Source organism: Pelodiscus sinensis, chromosome 1 (assembly GCF_052426305.1).
Source record: "Pelodiscus sinensis isolate ZL-2025 chromosome 1, ASM5242630v1, whole genome shotgun sequence".
In the NCBI taxonomy this organism is placed as follows: domain Eukaryota; kingdom Metazoa; phylum Chordata; order Testudines; family Trionychidae; genus Pelodiscus; species Pelodiscus sinensis.
Genome location: NC_143052.1, coordinates 107,139,965 through 107,155,617, shown reverse-complemented (window position 1 = coordinate 107,155,617; position 15,653 = coordinate 107,139,965). Strand labels below are relative to the sequence as shown.

The 15,653-nt window shown below is 44.6% G+C and overlaps 1 protein-coding gene across 1 annotated transcript in view; it reads right to left on the bottom strand.

Moving 5' to 3' along the window:
- Window positions 1–15,653, bottom strand: part of PKP2 (plakophilin 2) — a 77,497-nt gene that overhangs the window by 24,302 nt on the left and 37,542 nt on the right. Inside the window, exon 6 of the mRNA XM_075940244.2 lies at window positions 11,980–12,157. Coding sequence (XP_075796359.1) covers window positions 11,980–12,157 — 178 coding nt within the window. The remainder of the gene's footprint in view (window positions 1–11,979; window positions 12,158–15,653) is intronic.

The window sequence follows — 15,653 nt, the reverse complement described above, 5'->3', positions numbered from 1 at the left end:
TGTTGTTTTAAACAAAGAATGCAGTGGTATGGAGAAGAAGTGGGCAGATGGGGAAGGGGGGAAATAAACATTCCACAGACTAGTAAGGGCATCAAACAGCTCTGATAAGGAAGCAGCCTCCCTGCTCTGCAGTTTTGCCTCTCTGCAGCTTTGTGTAAATCTGCTTCTGCAGCTGCTCCGGCAGAACAATCATCTTCTGTACAATGCCATGCATTTATCTCCTGTGATTCACGAAGAGCCCTTCTGAACAGGTATTTCCTGCCAAAAGGGAGATCAAATTCTCACTGGAGTTCAAAGTGCAGCAAAGAAACACAGAAGCCTTGTGCTAAAAACTGATTTTTTTGTTTTTTGCAAAGACAGAGTCATGCCAGTAATGCACTGACCTACCCAAGACCACACATTCAGTTATGTAGCGGCTACCCAACCCAGCTAGTTCCCCTTCTGAGGGAATGAACGATGCCGAATCAGAGCAAAGTGCAGTACTTTCAGATGAAGAGAAAGACATGCTAGATTACCTTTCAAATCCACAACAGTTTCCCTGGGCTCAGTGCCAAGTATGCAGTACTGCTTTGGACTAGCTCATTAAATAGTAAAGGCAGATTTTTCTATTTGCCTGGTTGATAGGCAACAAGCCCTTTCTTTTGATTTACCTAACTCTGCCTCTTCAGGACACAGTGCCAAAGGTTCTTTTGGATACAAATAATTCCACCGAGTTTCTGAAGCTCAGTGTCTGGCAGCCATTAAAACATGCCTGATCTTTCTAATGTTTAGCTGCATGACCCGCACTATTTGCATTAAAAAACAAACAAACAAAAAAAAGGAGCAAATGATTGCAAGGGGATCACAAATATCACAGTAAGAGATCTGGAAAGTCTTCTAAAATCACAACCCACAATTACTCAGATCACATGCATAGGTGTAAACATTGCCACTATTTTAACATTCTAAAGCAAAGCATATGAAAATCAGTTTAACCTTTATGCCCCTCCGACCAAGATTCCCTCTAAGTTGTATGGCAACACAGCCACGCAGCTGCTTTATAAGCAGCCTGACTGGGGAGGGGCACTTCTCCCTCCACTACAGTGGCAGCTCCCTGCTAAGGACAGCACAGTGAGTCTCTCCTAGCCAGGACCAACTGAGTGATTTTTCATGTGCATTCCAATATGTGACTTACCAGCAGTTTGGACAGAGGAGGGGTCAGACTTCAACTTAGTGCTGAGTGCAAAACAGCTCTGCTGAATGTTGCATCATTCCGGGACTGCGGGGGGGAGGGCGCAATGAGTCGTGAAGGTGTGTATGTCCTAAAATGGAACTTGTGCTAGAAGGCTGTCATTGAGGCTTGCACCCGAACCGAGTAGAATGTGCTGTGATAGGCGGAGCTGGCACCTTGGCCAGGTCATAGCACAGCTTGATCCAGGATGACAGGCACAGTGATGGAATCAGGAGGCCCTTCATGTGGTGCGCAATGGAGATTAAGAGCTGTGTTGACCTGTGGAACGGTTTAGTGCCATCTGGCAGAAGTAATAGCCACCAGAAAGGCCACCTTGTATGAGGAGTAGGCTAGAGAGCAGTTAATCCAGGGGCTCGAATGAGGGGGAAATCCAAGTTCTTCACCAAATCCAAGTTCTTAATCTGAAGATAGAGTTTATCCAAACCTTTAAGGAAATGACCCACCACTGGGTCCCCAAAGAGGGATTTCATCCCCAAACTTGGCTGGAAAGCTGAAATAGCTGCCAGGTGTACTTTGATGGGAGAGACAGCCAGCCCTTGGTGTTTTAAGTGAAGGGGGAAGTCCAGAAACAGGGGAACCGTGGCCAGCTGGGCAGCGTACCATATCAAGACACCACATGGAGAAACTCTTCCACTTGGCCTGACTGAGACCGAGCACTGAAACTTGAGGCAGTTTAATCATGGAGTTTCCATGCTGTAAGGTGGAGCTACTCCAGCTTGCTGCACTCCTACATCAATAGGTGTGGAACCAGAGACCTAGCCACCAACAGGGATAGCAGCATGGTGAACCAGGGCTGTCTCAGCCAGGCGGGCACTACAAGTATGACCACTGCTTTGTCCCATTGAATTTTGAGGAGGATTCTGGGTATCAACAGCACAGGTGCAGAGGTACTGCTAAGTCCACAATAGGTGGAACGCATCTGCTAGAGACCCCCAGCTGTGGTCCTAAAAGGAGCAAAATCATGGGCACTTCTTGTTTAGGCAGGTCACAAACAGGTCCACCTGGGGATGAGCCTGCTCTTGGAAGATGTAGAGGGCAACATCCACTTGGAGGAACCACTTGTGGGTTTGAAAAGACCGACTGAGGCAATCTGCGAGGTTGTTCGGCATGCCTGGAAGGGATGAGGCTTGCAGGTGAATGTCACGAGCACTGCAAAGGACCCACAGAGCGATAGCATCCCAGGGGAGAGGAACAAGCACCACCCTGTTTGTTGATATAAAACATCGCTGCGGTGTTGTCTGTCAGCACCATGACACACTTGCTCTGCAGGCAAGCTAGAAATGCTTGGAAAGTGATTCAGACTGCTCTGAGTTCCCGGACACTGATATGCAACTTCATTTCCATATGAAACTAGAGACCTTGCATGCGCAACTCAGATAGGTGTGTCCCCACCTTGTATTCAAGGAGTCCATTGCCAGAGGGATCTCTGGCTGTGGGCCCACAAACAGAACCCTGCACCCCCACACACTACGTAGGGCTGCGTTCACTAGTCAAGAGACTGCAGGGTCGTCACAGTCAGGCAGTGCTAGTGTGGAGAGGAGGCCCACCACGGTCTGGAACTGAGAATCGGGTAGGGAAGAGGTCACCCAGGTAGAGTTGAGAAGGGCCCCAAGTAACTTGATTCTTTGCATGGATATGAGTGTGGATTGTGGCACACTGAGGATTAGGCCCAATCGGTAAAATGTGGCCTTGATCAGTTCCACATGCCCGAGCACCTGCTCCCATGACCGCCTTGATGAGCCAGTCGTCCAGGGAAAGGAAGACCTGGACCCAAGTTCCTGTGCAGGAATGCAATCACCACTGCCATGCACTTTGTGAATACCCAAAGTGCTGCGGCTAGCCTGAAGGGGAGCACTTTGAAAAGGTATTGCTGGTTCACACAAAACCCCAAATGGAGGAAATGGCGGTGGGCCAGGACAATGCAGATATGGAAGTATGCGTCCATGAGATTGAGGTAGCTGTACCAGTCCTCCAGATCCAGCAAGGGAATTGAGAGGTCAGGGGCACCGTGGGAAACTTTGAGCTTTTGTATGAATATGTTCAGGTTTCTGAGATCCAGTATGGAGAGTAGACCCCGCCCACCCTTGGCCTTTGGGATATGGAAGTACCAGGAGTAAACCCCACTGTCCCTGAAATCCTATGGCACCTTTTCTATCATCCCCACAATGAGGAGCAATCCCACCTACTGGATAAAGGAGCTGATTGTGACAGGGGTTCCTGAAGAGGGATGGATAAGGGGGGCAAGAAGAGGGGAGGGTACAGAATTGGATAGAATATACCACTCCCACCATGCTCCGGACCCAGCGGTCTGAGGTAATCTGGACCCACACACAATGGAAGTGGAACAGATGATTCCTAATGGGAGGTGACAGATCTGGAATAGGTTCTGGTGTTTCGCCCTTGAGCACACCCTCAAAAGTTAGGCTTGGGCCCTGGCTGTTGCTTGGAAGAACCCTGCTCTTGCTTGGAGCAGGGACAATGAGGTCCCCTTCTGTTTTACGGTGGCACTTATGGTACCCCTAGTCTTGTCTGGGTGGCCCAAGGTAAAATCACAACAGTTGGTGCAGTGGTTCTAAGGAGCCGGGGTGTGAATACCCAAGGATTTCAAGGTAACCCAGGAATCCTTGAGACTGTGCAAGTGTAAACCACACACCTAGGCTATGTCTACACTCGCAGCTTCTTGCACAAGTAATATGCAAATGAGGCTAAGCGTGGAATATCGCCGAGCCTCATTTGCATACCTAATGAGCCACCATTTTTTTCAGAAGAGGCTCTTGCGCAAGAAGGAGCGTCTACACTGCCCCTTCTTGCGCAAGAAAAACCGTCTTGCGCAATGCCATTACACCTATTACTTTTCAGGAAGAATGGCATTGCGCAAAAGGGTTTTTCTTGTGCAAGAAGGGGCAGTGTAGACACTCCTTGCGCAAGAGCCTCTTCTGAAAAAAATGGTGGCTCATTAGGTATGCAAATGAGGCTCGGCGATATTCCACGCTTAGCCTCATTTGCATGTTACTTGTGCAAGAAGCCGCGAGTATAGACATAGCCCTAGTGTGGTTCATTGTCCCATGTAGTGGCACCTACACTAGCTACAGCAAGAGATAAGAACAAGGGAGCTCTACAGCTTAAGCTGAGAGCTAGTTGGCTTTATAGCGCAAGCTGTAGCGGCTCCTATACTAAACTCCAGAGATCCCAGGTTCAAATTCCCCCACTGGTGGTTACACAGGCAGAAGTCAGTCTTTTTGTCAAACAGGCTTGACTCATCAAACGGCAGGTCCTGGATAGTGCACTGCATCTCCACCTAGAGGCTGGACATCTGCAGCCAGGAGTTTCGCCACATCACGATGCTGTGGCCATCGTGCATGCTGCCAAATCCAAAGAATCAAAGCCCACCTGCAGGGCTTTCTTGGTGACTGTGCAGCCTTTCTGCAGCCATGCAAAGAACCCCTGCTGGGCATCTGAGGAGAGAAACTTCTGGAACTTGGAGGGGGCATTCCAGGAGTTGACAGCATATTGACTGAGGAGCACCTGCTAGTTTGAGACCACAGTTGAAGCACCCTAGTCAAATAGACCTTGCACCCAAAAATGTCAAACATTTTGGTGTCCTTATATTTTAGGGCTGGACCAGGCTGTCCTTGATGTTCCCAGTGGTTAACTGATTCTACCACCAGCGAGCCCAGCTGAGGGTGGGCATAGAAGTGTTCATACCTCTTCAATTGCGAAGGGGGAGGAGAGGTGTTACTTTGTGCCTCAGATAGAACCTTTGTGGTCAACTGGATTGATGTGAGAGGCAGGGCCACTCTTGCTGGACCCTCAGGTGAAAGAACATCCATGATGGGATTGGACTCTTCAACCACCTGCTGTGCCAGGGGCCACGTGACTGAGCAGATCTGGTGGGCCCTAGAGTCCACAGGGGGCAGTGACAGGGAAGTACCCACCACTACTTTGTTGGGGGATGACGAGGAAGAAGCTAGCGGGGGAACCGGCTCTACCTGTTCCACCTGATCTCCATGGCCATCCCCTGCCAGCTGAGGGTTGGGAAGGGGAGTTGCCAGTTGGGCCACCACTAGAGCCTGTGCCTTCTGCACCTTAGAGTCCTGCATAGGAGGTGGGGCTGGGACCACCAATGATGCAGAAGGTGGTGCCTGAGTGGAAGGTGCCACCGATGTGGCCTGAGAGGGTGGACCCTGGGTGCTTGCCTTGTTGATAAGGACTACAGGGTCTTAAAGGGCCATTTAAATGGCATCTGACATGGCGGAGGTCAGGCCTGCGTCTGTATTGCCAGGGCCTCTGGGTGCTGGGGCCAGAAATGGTGACGTGAATGGGCTCGATACTGCGAGCTCTAGGACACAAAGGACTCTGCCTCCAACCCCAAAGCATACTCTGACACTAACCAGAGGAGCAGATGACAGTGCCACAGAATGGTACCGAGTGAGCAAGGACACTTAGTGACGGTGACTTCTCATGGAGCTGCGATGCCGAAGAGGACACTAGTGCCGGGACAGGTGGCGGGGCTAAAGTCATCGCCGGAGTGACTGGTGAGGTGCTTGGATGCACCTGGTGCCACAGGCACGGGTGCCAGTGGCAGTGCCATTGATGCCATTGAAACTGGTGCCAGTATATGAGCTGCTGGTGCCACTGAGGGAATGTGATGTAGCCCAAACGTTGCCGTCACTGTGAGCTCAATGATGTCTCAGGCTGCCTCAAATATGCCCAGCATGGTGAGAAGATTGAAGTCCTCACTCATTTCCACTGGCACTGGGGAGTCAACCGACACGGGACTCAATGGATCTCCCCTTGGGCTCAGAGTCAATGGTGCTGGGACTGAAGCACTCATCCCTGGTAAGCTGGGCATGTTGTAGGCTGCTTCTGGGACCTTACTCAACCTCCTGGAGGAGGATCGATCTCTGTATCTCCTCTTTTTACAGCACCAGGGAACGAATTGGAGGACATCGTCTTCTACACCGGGGAATGTTGCCAATGCCACTCTTCAGGACACAGCACCAAAGTCTCGTGCACTGAAGTGGCTGGCTGAGGCCTACGTGCTGACTCCATAAAGATCAGTTTAAGCAGCTGGCCCTCTCGTTTTCGGTTTGCGGCTTACACCGGCTACAGATACTACACTTAACTGGCAGGTGAGCTCACCACGACACGTCAAAGCAGGTGGTGTGAGGATCCTCTCAGGGCATATGCTTGCCACACTTCGCACACTGCTTGTAACCTGGGGCAGAAACAATAGAAGGGGGACCAACCCCCCCAAAACTAACTAATTAACTTGAAGAACTACTAATCTACACAACAAAAATAACAAAGAAATGCTACACTAGGGACTAACTACTTGCAAAGCAAGTGTTAGAAGGATCGATCCTCACTGGTGGAAAGAAGGAACTGAAGTGGGAGTCAGGTCGGCAGGGGTATATATGCGAAGCCGTGAGGCATCACCACAGAGGGCGGTACAGGTGACCCAATGGACCCCACTAGGGAAAAATCTTCTGATGATTGTGCATGCAGCACGCACACAAGCATATTGGAATGTACATGAGCAATCAAAGAAGCAGCTTTGCTGTTCACCGTTAGCACAATAAATACACCACATATAATTTCTAAACTTCAAAGTAAGGCTTTCATGCTGCAATAAGGCTGCAGGCTACAGACTTTAACAACATGAGCAACAAACATGGCAATTATTACAAAAGGAAGAACTAATTACAGATTTATATTCTGGCACTGTATAGACATTAAAACAAATTATTTGCCAGCAAAGCACTTTCTGTGCCCTGTTTTTCACTGGATCACTTTTCTGTAGCATTCTTTTGGATTTTAGTCTCCTTAGAGCCAGATTCTCTCATGTTTACTACAGCTACACAGCAGGGGTAATTTCACTGTAGCCTGTGGAACAACAGCATTAAAGTATGAGAGAAAAAGAAATCAGACCATTTCTCTTTCTTCTTTATTGAAAATGGATAATTTTATAAGACTTTGCTTGGAGTGGTTCCTAAATCTTATCTGAGTCTTTTCTTGTTCCCACTAACTGGGTTGCATAACCTGACAGATCAGCCTTATTCATCAGTTCTCCAGTACTTCGTGATTTCATTTTGGTGAGAAATACATCTTATCATGGTATTTCATTCACAAAACGGGAAGGGCAGAAGAGTGCAAACAAAAAGAATTTTTAAAATTCTTTTGACTATTTTAACAGGTTTTGTAATTCCTCTGAACTCCCAAGGATGAGTTTGACTCAACATCCATTTATATTTGATCCAAAACAGTTCACCCATTGTCATTTTAAATTTTTTACTAAGCACATCTCAAGACGTAGTCACCACTATAAGCTTTGTAAGACTAGCTCCCTGCCAGCACTCGGAATAATTTTGTGCCTCTTCATCTGACTGACTAGTAAATGGCTGTTCTAGGACATATATGTAAGTACTTAACTAAAGAAACCTAAAATGACAGATGCCCGCTGTAAAGGGGCACAACTAACAGGTCTATTTCTTTGTACATACATAAAACTTTGGCACGTTCATAGATGCCAGGGTTATCTTTAATTCCACATATCGTATCTGATGGTAGACATTAACTAGGACACAAAAATTTATACCAAGTAGTTTGTCTATCTTTGGTTTTATAATCCATCAAATAAATAAAGCGTCCTGCCTTATGCACTGATTAATTATTCCTTAGAAGCAAAATTAATTAGTAGTTAGGATATTTGTGGCCTTGCAGTGCTCCTTTGGGAACAGAATCTTCATTGTTGAACATTTGTCTGTTTTAACCTCCACTATGTGTGCACTGTAAAATCATAATGTTTGACAAGGGAGAATGGCTTATTCAATACCTTTTGAGGGGCAGCAGTGGTTTATGCAATTTATATGTAACTACTCCACTAAAGGAGCTCTCTATGCCCAAACCATAGAAAATGTGTTGACAAAAAACACCTCTGCATGCTGAAACAGGACAGCTTTGCAAGCTATAAATTTCATGTTCAGCTCTAAGGACTCCCACTGAGGCATGTCCAAAACTACAGCTATGCTCTTTTCAAATATAACTGACTTTTAATTATTTGCAATCATTGATCTACTGAATGCCTTCTTGGACCTATTAGCAAAACCACAAATCTCCTGTGCTCACATTTGTGTTTAGTTCTTGCGAGTATAGTGCACCTGTCCAAAATCATAACAAGGGAATGGGGAGCAGAGACCAGAGACTTGTCAACATGAGACAGTTGCACTGGTTTAACGTAAAATGTGATTGTATAACCAATATATTTAAACTGATGGAAAGAGGTACGTGGACACTCATACTTCAGTTTAAAAGTTGCTTTTGCCACATTTGCTTAAGTCAGCTTCTAATCAAACTAACTAAATAGAAATAAGCTTAAACAGAAATAAGTGTCAGCTACCCTCTTGCATTGTCTTAGAGATTGTACCACTACAACCTTTACACATTACTAAGTCCTACGGCTATGGACTGGGAGTCCAGAGACCCTGGTTCGGTTTCCAGCTCTGCTCCTCACCTTCTGTATGACCTTGAACAACTCTCTTCCCATCGCTGTCCCCTTTCACCCTTTCTCTGTTTTGTATATTTAGACTAATGTCCTCAGGCCAGTGACTACCCTTTACTATGTGTTTGCATAACAGATCCTCAGTCTCAGCTGGAGCCCACAAATGCTTCCACAATATAAATGTTAGTGTATTTTATTTGCAGTGTAGAAACAAAAATAGCCATTCCATTGGTGGTTTCCATTCAGTTTCAATGTCCAATGGGCAAATTGAATATCTAGTGAAGTTAACAGGCATTCACTGGGTATTGATCAGGTCTAATGGAAGGAAGGCATAAAGCAGTCATATAACCTTTCTCTGAAGTACCCACCACTTTTGTGTCATTTCAGAAAACTGAAAGTTTCGAAAAACTCCCTCAGAGTTTTAGGATAACACTGTCATCCTGCTGATGTTGCAAAATCAAAAATGGCAACTTGAGGATTGAAATAATTAAAGTGACTTTTGCAGGTAAAGTATAAGGACTTTCTCACACTGCTGATAAAAATGAGAGTCTTATAAGTTAAGATACTGACCAGGGAAGAGTAGGGTCTACTACTGACTCTTCTGTTGTCTTCCTGTGGAATGTGGGCATATCACACTACTTAACCTCTGTACCTCAGACTCTCCTGCTGTAAAATGGAGAGATTTCCCTACCTCATGGGATGCTGTGCAGATATATTCAGTAATGTGTGTGCAGTCCTCAGATATCATAGTGAGGGGCTCCAAAGAAGAGAGTACAAATTAAATATATTCTTTAACGATCACCTGATAGTATCCCAAAGGAAATCTACAAATCAGCAATCCGATTATTATTTTCAACTACAGATGAGGAAACATGTCTTTAAAGTCTCCACCATCGAGATGAATCTCAGCGCATCACATACCAGACTTAAAGAAATACATACGCTGCAGACTGAAAGGAGAGAGGGGAATACAACTGTGTTCACTGACTGTCCAGTTTTAATCTGCAAGTCTAACACAACTTAGGCCTTTCACAGACTAATTTGGCATCTCATCCATGTTGTCAGTAACAAGTAAAAAGCCAGTGCTACAACATTTATCAGTAAATATGTTTGATGTAAAATTACTATAACTGAATAATGTCTATTTCACAATCCCAAGCTGAGCAGTTTGTAAATCACTCATCTGGTTCTTCAATGAGTCTGGCTCCTTAAAATCCACTGAAAGGCCCCTTTTACTTAGTAAAAGATCAGAACCTAAGTGCCTTGTTGCTGAGTTCTCAAATTCAATTGTTACCTATGGTGATTCTTTTCAGTGGGCTCTGTGTGTGTGGACCCCCAGAATCCAGTCTCACTCAAGCAGGTGCAACATAGCAGCATGGAATATAATTATTTTGGTCAGCTCTGAAGACCATAAATAATTCAGTTGCGTACCTGAAATCCTTCACCTTCACAGTGTTGTTACCACAGCTGGGGAGGCAGAAGAGCAAATTCTGTAGAAACTCTTGAATTGCTCATGTACCTGGAACCCCTTCTACAAAGACTGCGTAAACCATTTTTTTCCATATGTTCAGCTTCATTAATTATAAATGTGACCACATTGCCTGACATCTATAAAGTCTTGCCTGGGAGCTGTCAGCAAACCCAGAATTTCAGAAAATGCCTCCACTATAATGAAATCAATATAACAGGCAGCCTTCTGCCTTGTTTACAGTATCTTAAGAAACTACCCCAATGTAGCTATCCATGCCACAATACAATTCTGTTTCACCTTTATTAGAAGCTACCGGCTGAACCTCTCTAGTCCAGTGTACTCTAGTCCAGCAACATCCATGGTCAGGAATGATTTTAGTTAGCCAAATATCCATTTTTCACGGGTGTGGCCAAGTTGCCCGCGGTCCCATAAAGTTTAATTACAGGCACTAGACCTGGCTCCTACTGTTCTGTGCTGTTATTTAGCTCTAATTTACTCCTAAATGTCTTCTAAGAGCCCAATAAGCAATGGAAGCATTGGTAATGCTGATACACAATAATAACCTCCTGTGGTCCGGCAAGATCTCAGTTTTGGCACAGGTCAGGTCTTGAGGGTGCTGGACCAAAGAGATTCAACCTGTACTTTCTAATCAAGGAATTAATATATCATACACTTGAATGCTTATTACATACATACAAGGAAACTTGTCTTAAGGACACTTTATTACAAATTATAAGTACTTACCATAACAATATTTCATTCTAGCACAATGAAAAATTACTAAACCATACTGTTGGTTTAACTTTTATGCTCCATAGACATCACTAGACATTGCAATATTCCTTTTCCAAATAGCAATGCTTCATTAATTGCAATCCTAAACCCACCCAGCTATCCAGGAGTACTGATATATATCTGAGTTAAGTGCAAGTATGTTAAGTATTTTGGGTGCGTATGGGAGGGAGACAGCAAAAAAGCAGACATGGTTTTGTGAGACACCCAAGTGTACAGTGCTTAGGTATTTGAATGAGAACTTCGCTGTTCCTATAAATTATGCTAAACAAAGTTAAACAGGGATTGATTCTGCAAGTGATGTGTTAGCTGTGTCAGAGGCAGTACTTCTGTGGATGAGGTACATGTGCTCTGACATCCCTTCCCGATGGAGATAATTACTACCTTTCATTAACCACAGTTTAGACCAGTAGGGGAGAAAACTTTGCTGCTGTGGCCTGGGTTTGCAAGACCACTTTTGCTGGATATTCTTCTTTATTCCTTTCTCTACACTTTTCAAAACTGCCTGGAAAAGTTTTTTTGCAGTTTTTTTCTTCCAAACAATTGTCTTGTATTGGACTAAATGATTCTCCCCTCCCCTGCACAGACTTAGTCATGGTGCACCTATGATTTTTTAAATGGCCTTTAATATTATAATGTATATTTAGGGCTCAACTCTGCAAGCCACAGCAATAGTTCCTGCTTCACTTCAATGTGGCTACTCGAATAAGGCTGGTAAAACTGGACACTAGATTACTGGTTATTGCTAATGAAATGTTGTAGCCTGTGCAGCATTCTTTGGAAAGGGTTGTCAGAATTCTACAAATAAAGCTGTTTGTATTATACTCAACAGCAGCTGTTTGGCTGCACACTAGTTTGGCATTTCAAAATATGACCAACGTGTCAGCCTGAAAACAAGACATTTCCCTCTGTGCTTGGAAGGATGCAGGGGTCAGAGTGTTCAGACATATTTATCATCAGTAGCATTTATTTATAGATGCTCACCTCAGGCATCCTGTGGCATTGTAGAAGATATCAGGGTCAGATACAATACTCGATTTTGGGTAATCTCTATCTGGCCAACCGGAGTAGGGGATAAGAATGGTCTCTGTCAGTGGCTCCAGAGTGTCTCGGGTCAGCAGGGTCTTCAGCTGGTCATTGGAGGACAAGTTCCACAGCAAACCTAGAATAGCCAAAATAAATGGCAACAAGAAATCAATTCACGAGGCCAAACCCATTGAAACTAATGACACTCATTGACTTGAATGGGCTGTGGAACAGAAGTGAAAATTTGGTAACTTTTAAAGGAAGGCTCAAACTCCGCTATCCTCAGTTATACTAGCTCTAATGCATCAATATGATGGAACTGATAGCACAAATTCCCAGACTCTGCAGTGTTGGCAGGGTAGTGTATCATGCACCGAAGGAAAGGCACCGTGATCTATGATATTGTAGTGCATGTGTTTAAATTTAACCAGGAATTTTAACTGAGCATGTCAGATGTTTAATGATTCATTTAATACTGCTTCACTGGACAAATATTGCACTGCTGATCTTACTATGCTAACAAATCACAGCTTTTCATTCTGAGTGGACTGGCAAACGACTGAAATCAATTTTATTTGAAATTCATGAAAGGCAATGCAAAAAATCAGGAGACATAAGTAGCTAGTGGGGAACAATGATCAAAGAACTCCATCTGGCATTTACTGTTTCAGACAGTAGCACAAGCAGGTAAAAAGTGCCTCAGGGGCTGAAATGTTAACAGAAGTGACTACGTGTTTTTGGGCTGGTAGGTTTATTCATCTTTCTTGCTCTCTCATTATATACATTTCAGAATGCCATAAAAAGGTAAAGGGTAAACAAATTCTTAAAAAAAAAAAAAAAAAGAGTTCCATAATGTAACCAAACACACAGATCAACTGAGTGATAGGCTCCCTCCCCAACTATGGAGCTACTGTAACACAATGCAAATAGTATGTAAAAGGAGAAAGATAGAAGGATCTGAATCACATGGTGGGGATCTAAAGCCCAGAAAGGGATAATGAATTCAAGGTTTTTTTACACAGGCAAAAAATTAACAGGAAACTACTGATTCACATATTTACTCTCAAAGGAAATGGAGAAAAAAAGCAAATAAAAGGTACTGAGAATCTAGTTTGTTCTGTATATAGACAAAGGAGCTCTTGGTGTAAATTGGCATAGCACCAATGCTAACAACACAGGTACTAGGTCCATTCCTGTTATCTGAGAAACTGGTCCAATGCCTCCTAATATCTTATAATTGCACTCAACTCCCATGGACTTTTATGGGTGGAGTATATGGCCCTTTGGATGCACTGCTTTTCGTTTTTTAGAAGCAGCATTGGAAGCTATAGCCTGATATTGCAAAGAGAACTACCCTGTCACATGTGGGCCTGTGAGTACGTACCAGTGTATAATTATTACCATCACTTCATTTTCTTTCCCTTTGGCAGGTACTCAAAGCAAGCTAGATATACCCTGCTTGACAAGAAATTCCAAACTGAGGATGCAGGTGGCTCTGAGAGACAGAAGTGGTATGAGACAGTAAGTTCCTTTTATTTTTGGAATATGTGCAGTCATGTGTGGGGAGGTAGTGGGGGTGGTAAAGGTGTTCTCCAGAAATTTCACCTTTTCTTACTTTTATTTTCTTTCTAAATCTAGATACACCCTATCAAGGTGCTAGGAGGGTGCAGTTGCCCATATATGTGAGGCATTCAGGCTACGTCTACACTACAAGCCTCTTCCACAAGAGGAAATGCAAATGGGGTGCTCTCATTTGCATTTCCTCTTCCTTTCCCTTTTGCGTAAGAGATTTTTGCTCTATTTCACAAATGGAGAACTAAGACATAGAGTGATTGACTTGCCCAAAGTCACATAGCAATTGAATCTATATTTCCCATTCCTGGGTGAATGCCCTGACTGCCCTCCCCACACCAACTCCAAAGTGCATCAATCTTTCATTTTCTTGATTACCAAAAACTCTCACAAGTTATTTAAAAAAGACAAGAACATAGGGAAGCATCTTTCAGCTAATGGTGCATGGTTCAAAGAGTGGAGTCACTCCCTGCAGATACAGGATGGGCCTTTTAGCAGCAAAGGCCAGAGTGTTCAAGGCTGAATTTCCCTTGAAGGTGGAAAGGCAGTATACCTCTGGGGTCATGCAGGTGTGGGCACTAAAGTTCTGCTTGGTGCCCGTTAGTGGAGGTCACAATGGGGATTCTCTTGGACATCTTTTTCATATCCACTCCCCTCCCTCCTTCCTTGTCAATGGGGGGGGGAAGCACCAACAATACCTTCACTGCAGAAAATTTTGCAAATCACCCTCATACAGTACAGACACCAAGGTGAGAGATTCTTGTTACTATGTTTCTTCCGCATTTAACAGCAGAATTTCTCACAGGAGTGAAAAATACTAACATTTGGAATTGTGTTATTGTCCAGACTGTCAGTCAAAGGAAGCAGTGCCATATTCTCTGTATGGTCCCAGTCCTTATTACTAGAGTTTGGGATTGTGTAGAGAAAAATGATCAGACTATGCCAATGATTTTAAAAGTATTATTCTGAGTAAAACACGCAAACTGCTGTTCTGTACTACAAAGAGAAGGATTGTTTGTCTAGCCTGCTGCTTTCATAACCCTTTAAAAATCAGCACAGTGTAGGCTGATGTTCCACTTAGCAGCTCATGGATAATGTCTCGTTTATAATACCTAGATATGGTAGGTGTTTTAATTACAATAGTTGCCAGCAGTGGAAAAAACCCACACTCAATGTTGGGAGTGCTGCCACTGCTATGTATTATGAGAGCCTTCTTCTAGGAAAAATGAAACACTAGCTCCCAAACCCAAAAAAGTGTGCAGTAAATAGGAAGTAAAATAATATGAAGGGTCCAAGCGGGGTATATTGTGAACTGGCTTCTGTAAAATTAATGTGACAAAGCAACAGGTATCAATTTGCCAGAAGAACATAGGTATTACATACATATGAGAAAAAAAATAAAAGCAGCTGGAACAGAAGACTCACAGCTGCCAAAATAGTATTTAAAATGTTGCTGATACTGCAAATACTCTCACCCATGCTTAATTCTACTCATGTGAGCAATCCCACTGAGCCTATAGGCATAAATGCAGATTCATATGCAAAAATGTTTGCAGGATCAGGCTTTTTACTTTCATATATGCTATATAATATGCTACAGGTTGGACCTCCCTAAGTCCGGCACCCTTGGAACCTGACCGATCCAGGATGAGGGATTTTGCCGAACCAAGGGAGGTCATTCCTGACCCCCTGCCACCTGCCTCCCAACCCTGGCCAGGCCCGCTGACCTCCTGGCTGGTTTCCCAACTGCTTCTGGCCCTGCCTCCCTGCCGACCCTGCTGAGCAGCTGTGTGCCGGGGCTCCCAATCTCACTGGGCAGCCACAGCTCCTGGCCCTTGTGGGCAGCCATGTGCAGTGACTCTGGGCCACACTGGGCATATGCTGCCGCTGCTGCAGCTCCCAGCCCCAGCAGCCAGCCATGGGCCAGGTTTCCCAGCCCCGCTGCCACTCCCTGGGTGTTACGGTTGCCAGGTGTCTGGTTTTCGCCTGGACTGTCCGTTATTCAGGTCCCCCGTCTGGTAAAAAAACAGAAAATACTGGACGTGGGAAATGTCCAGTAC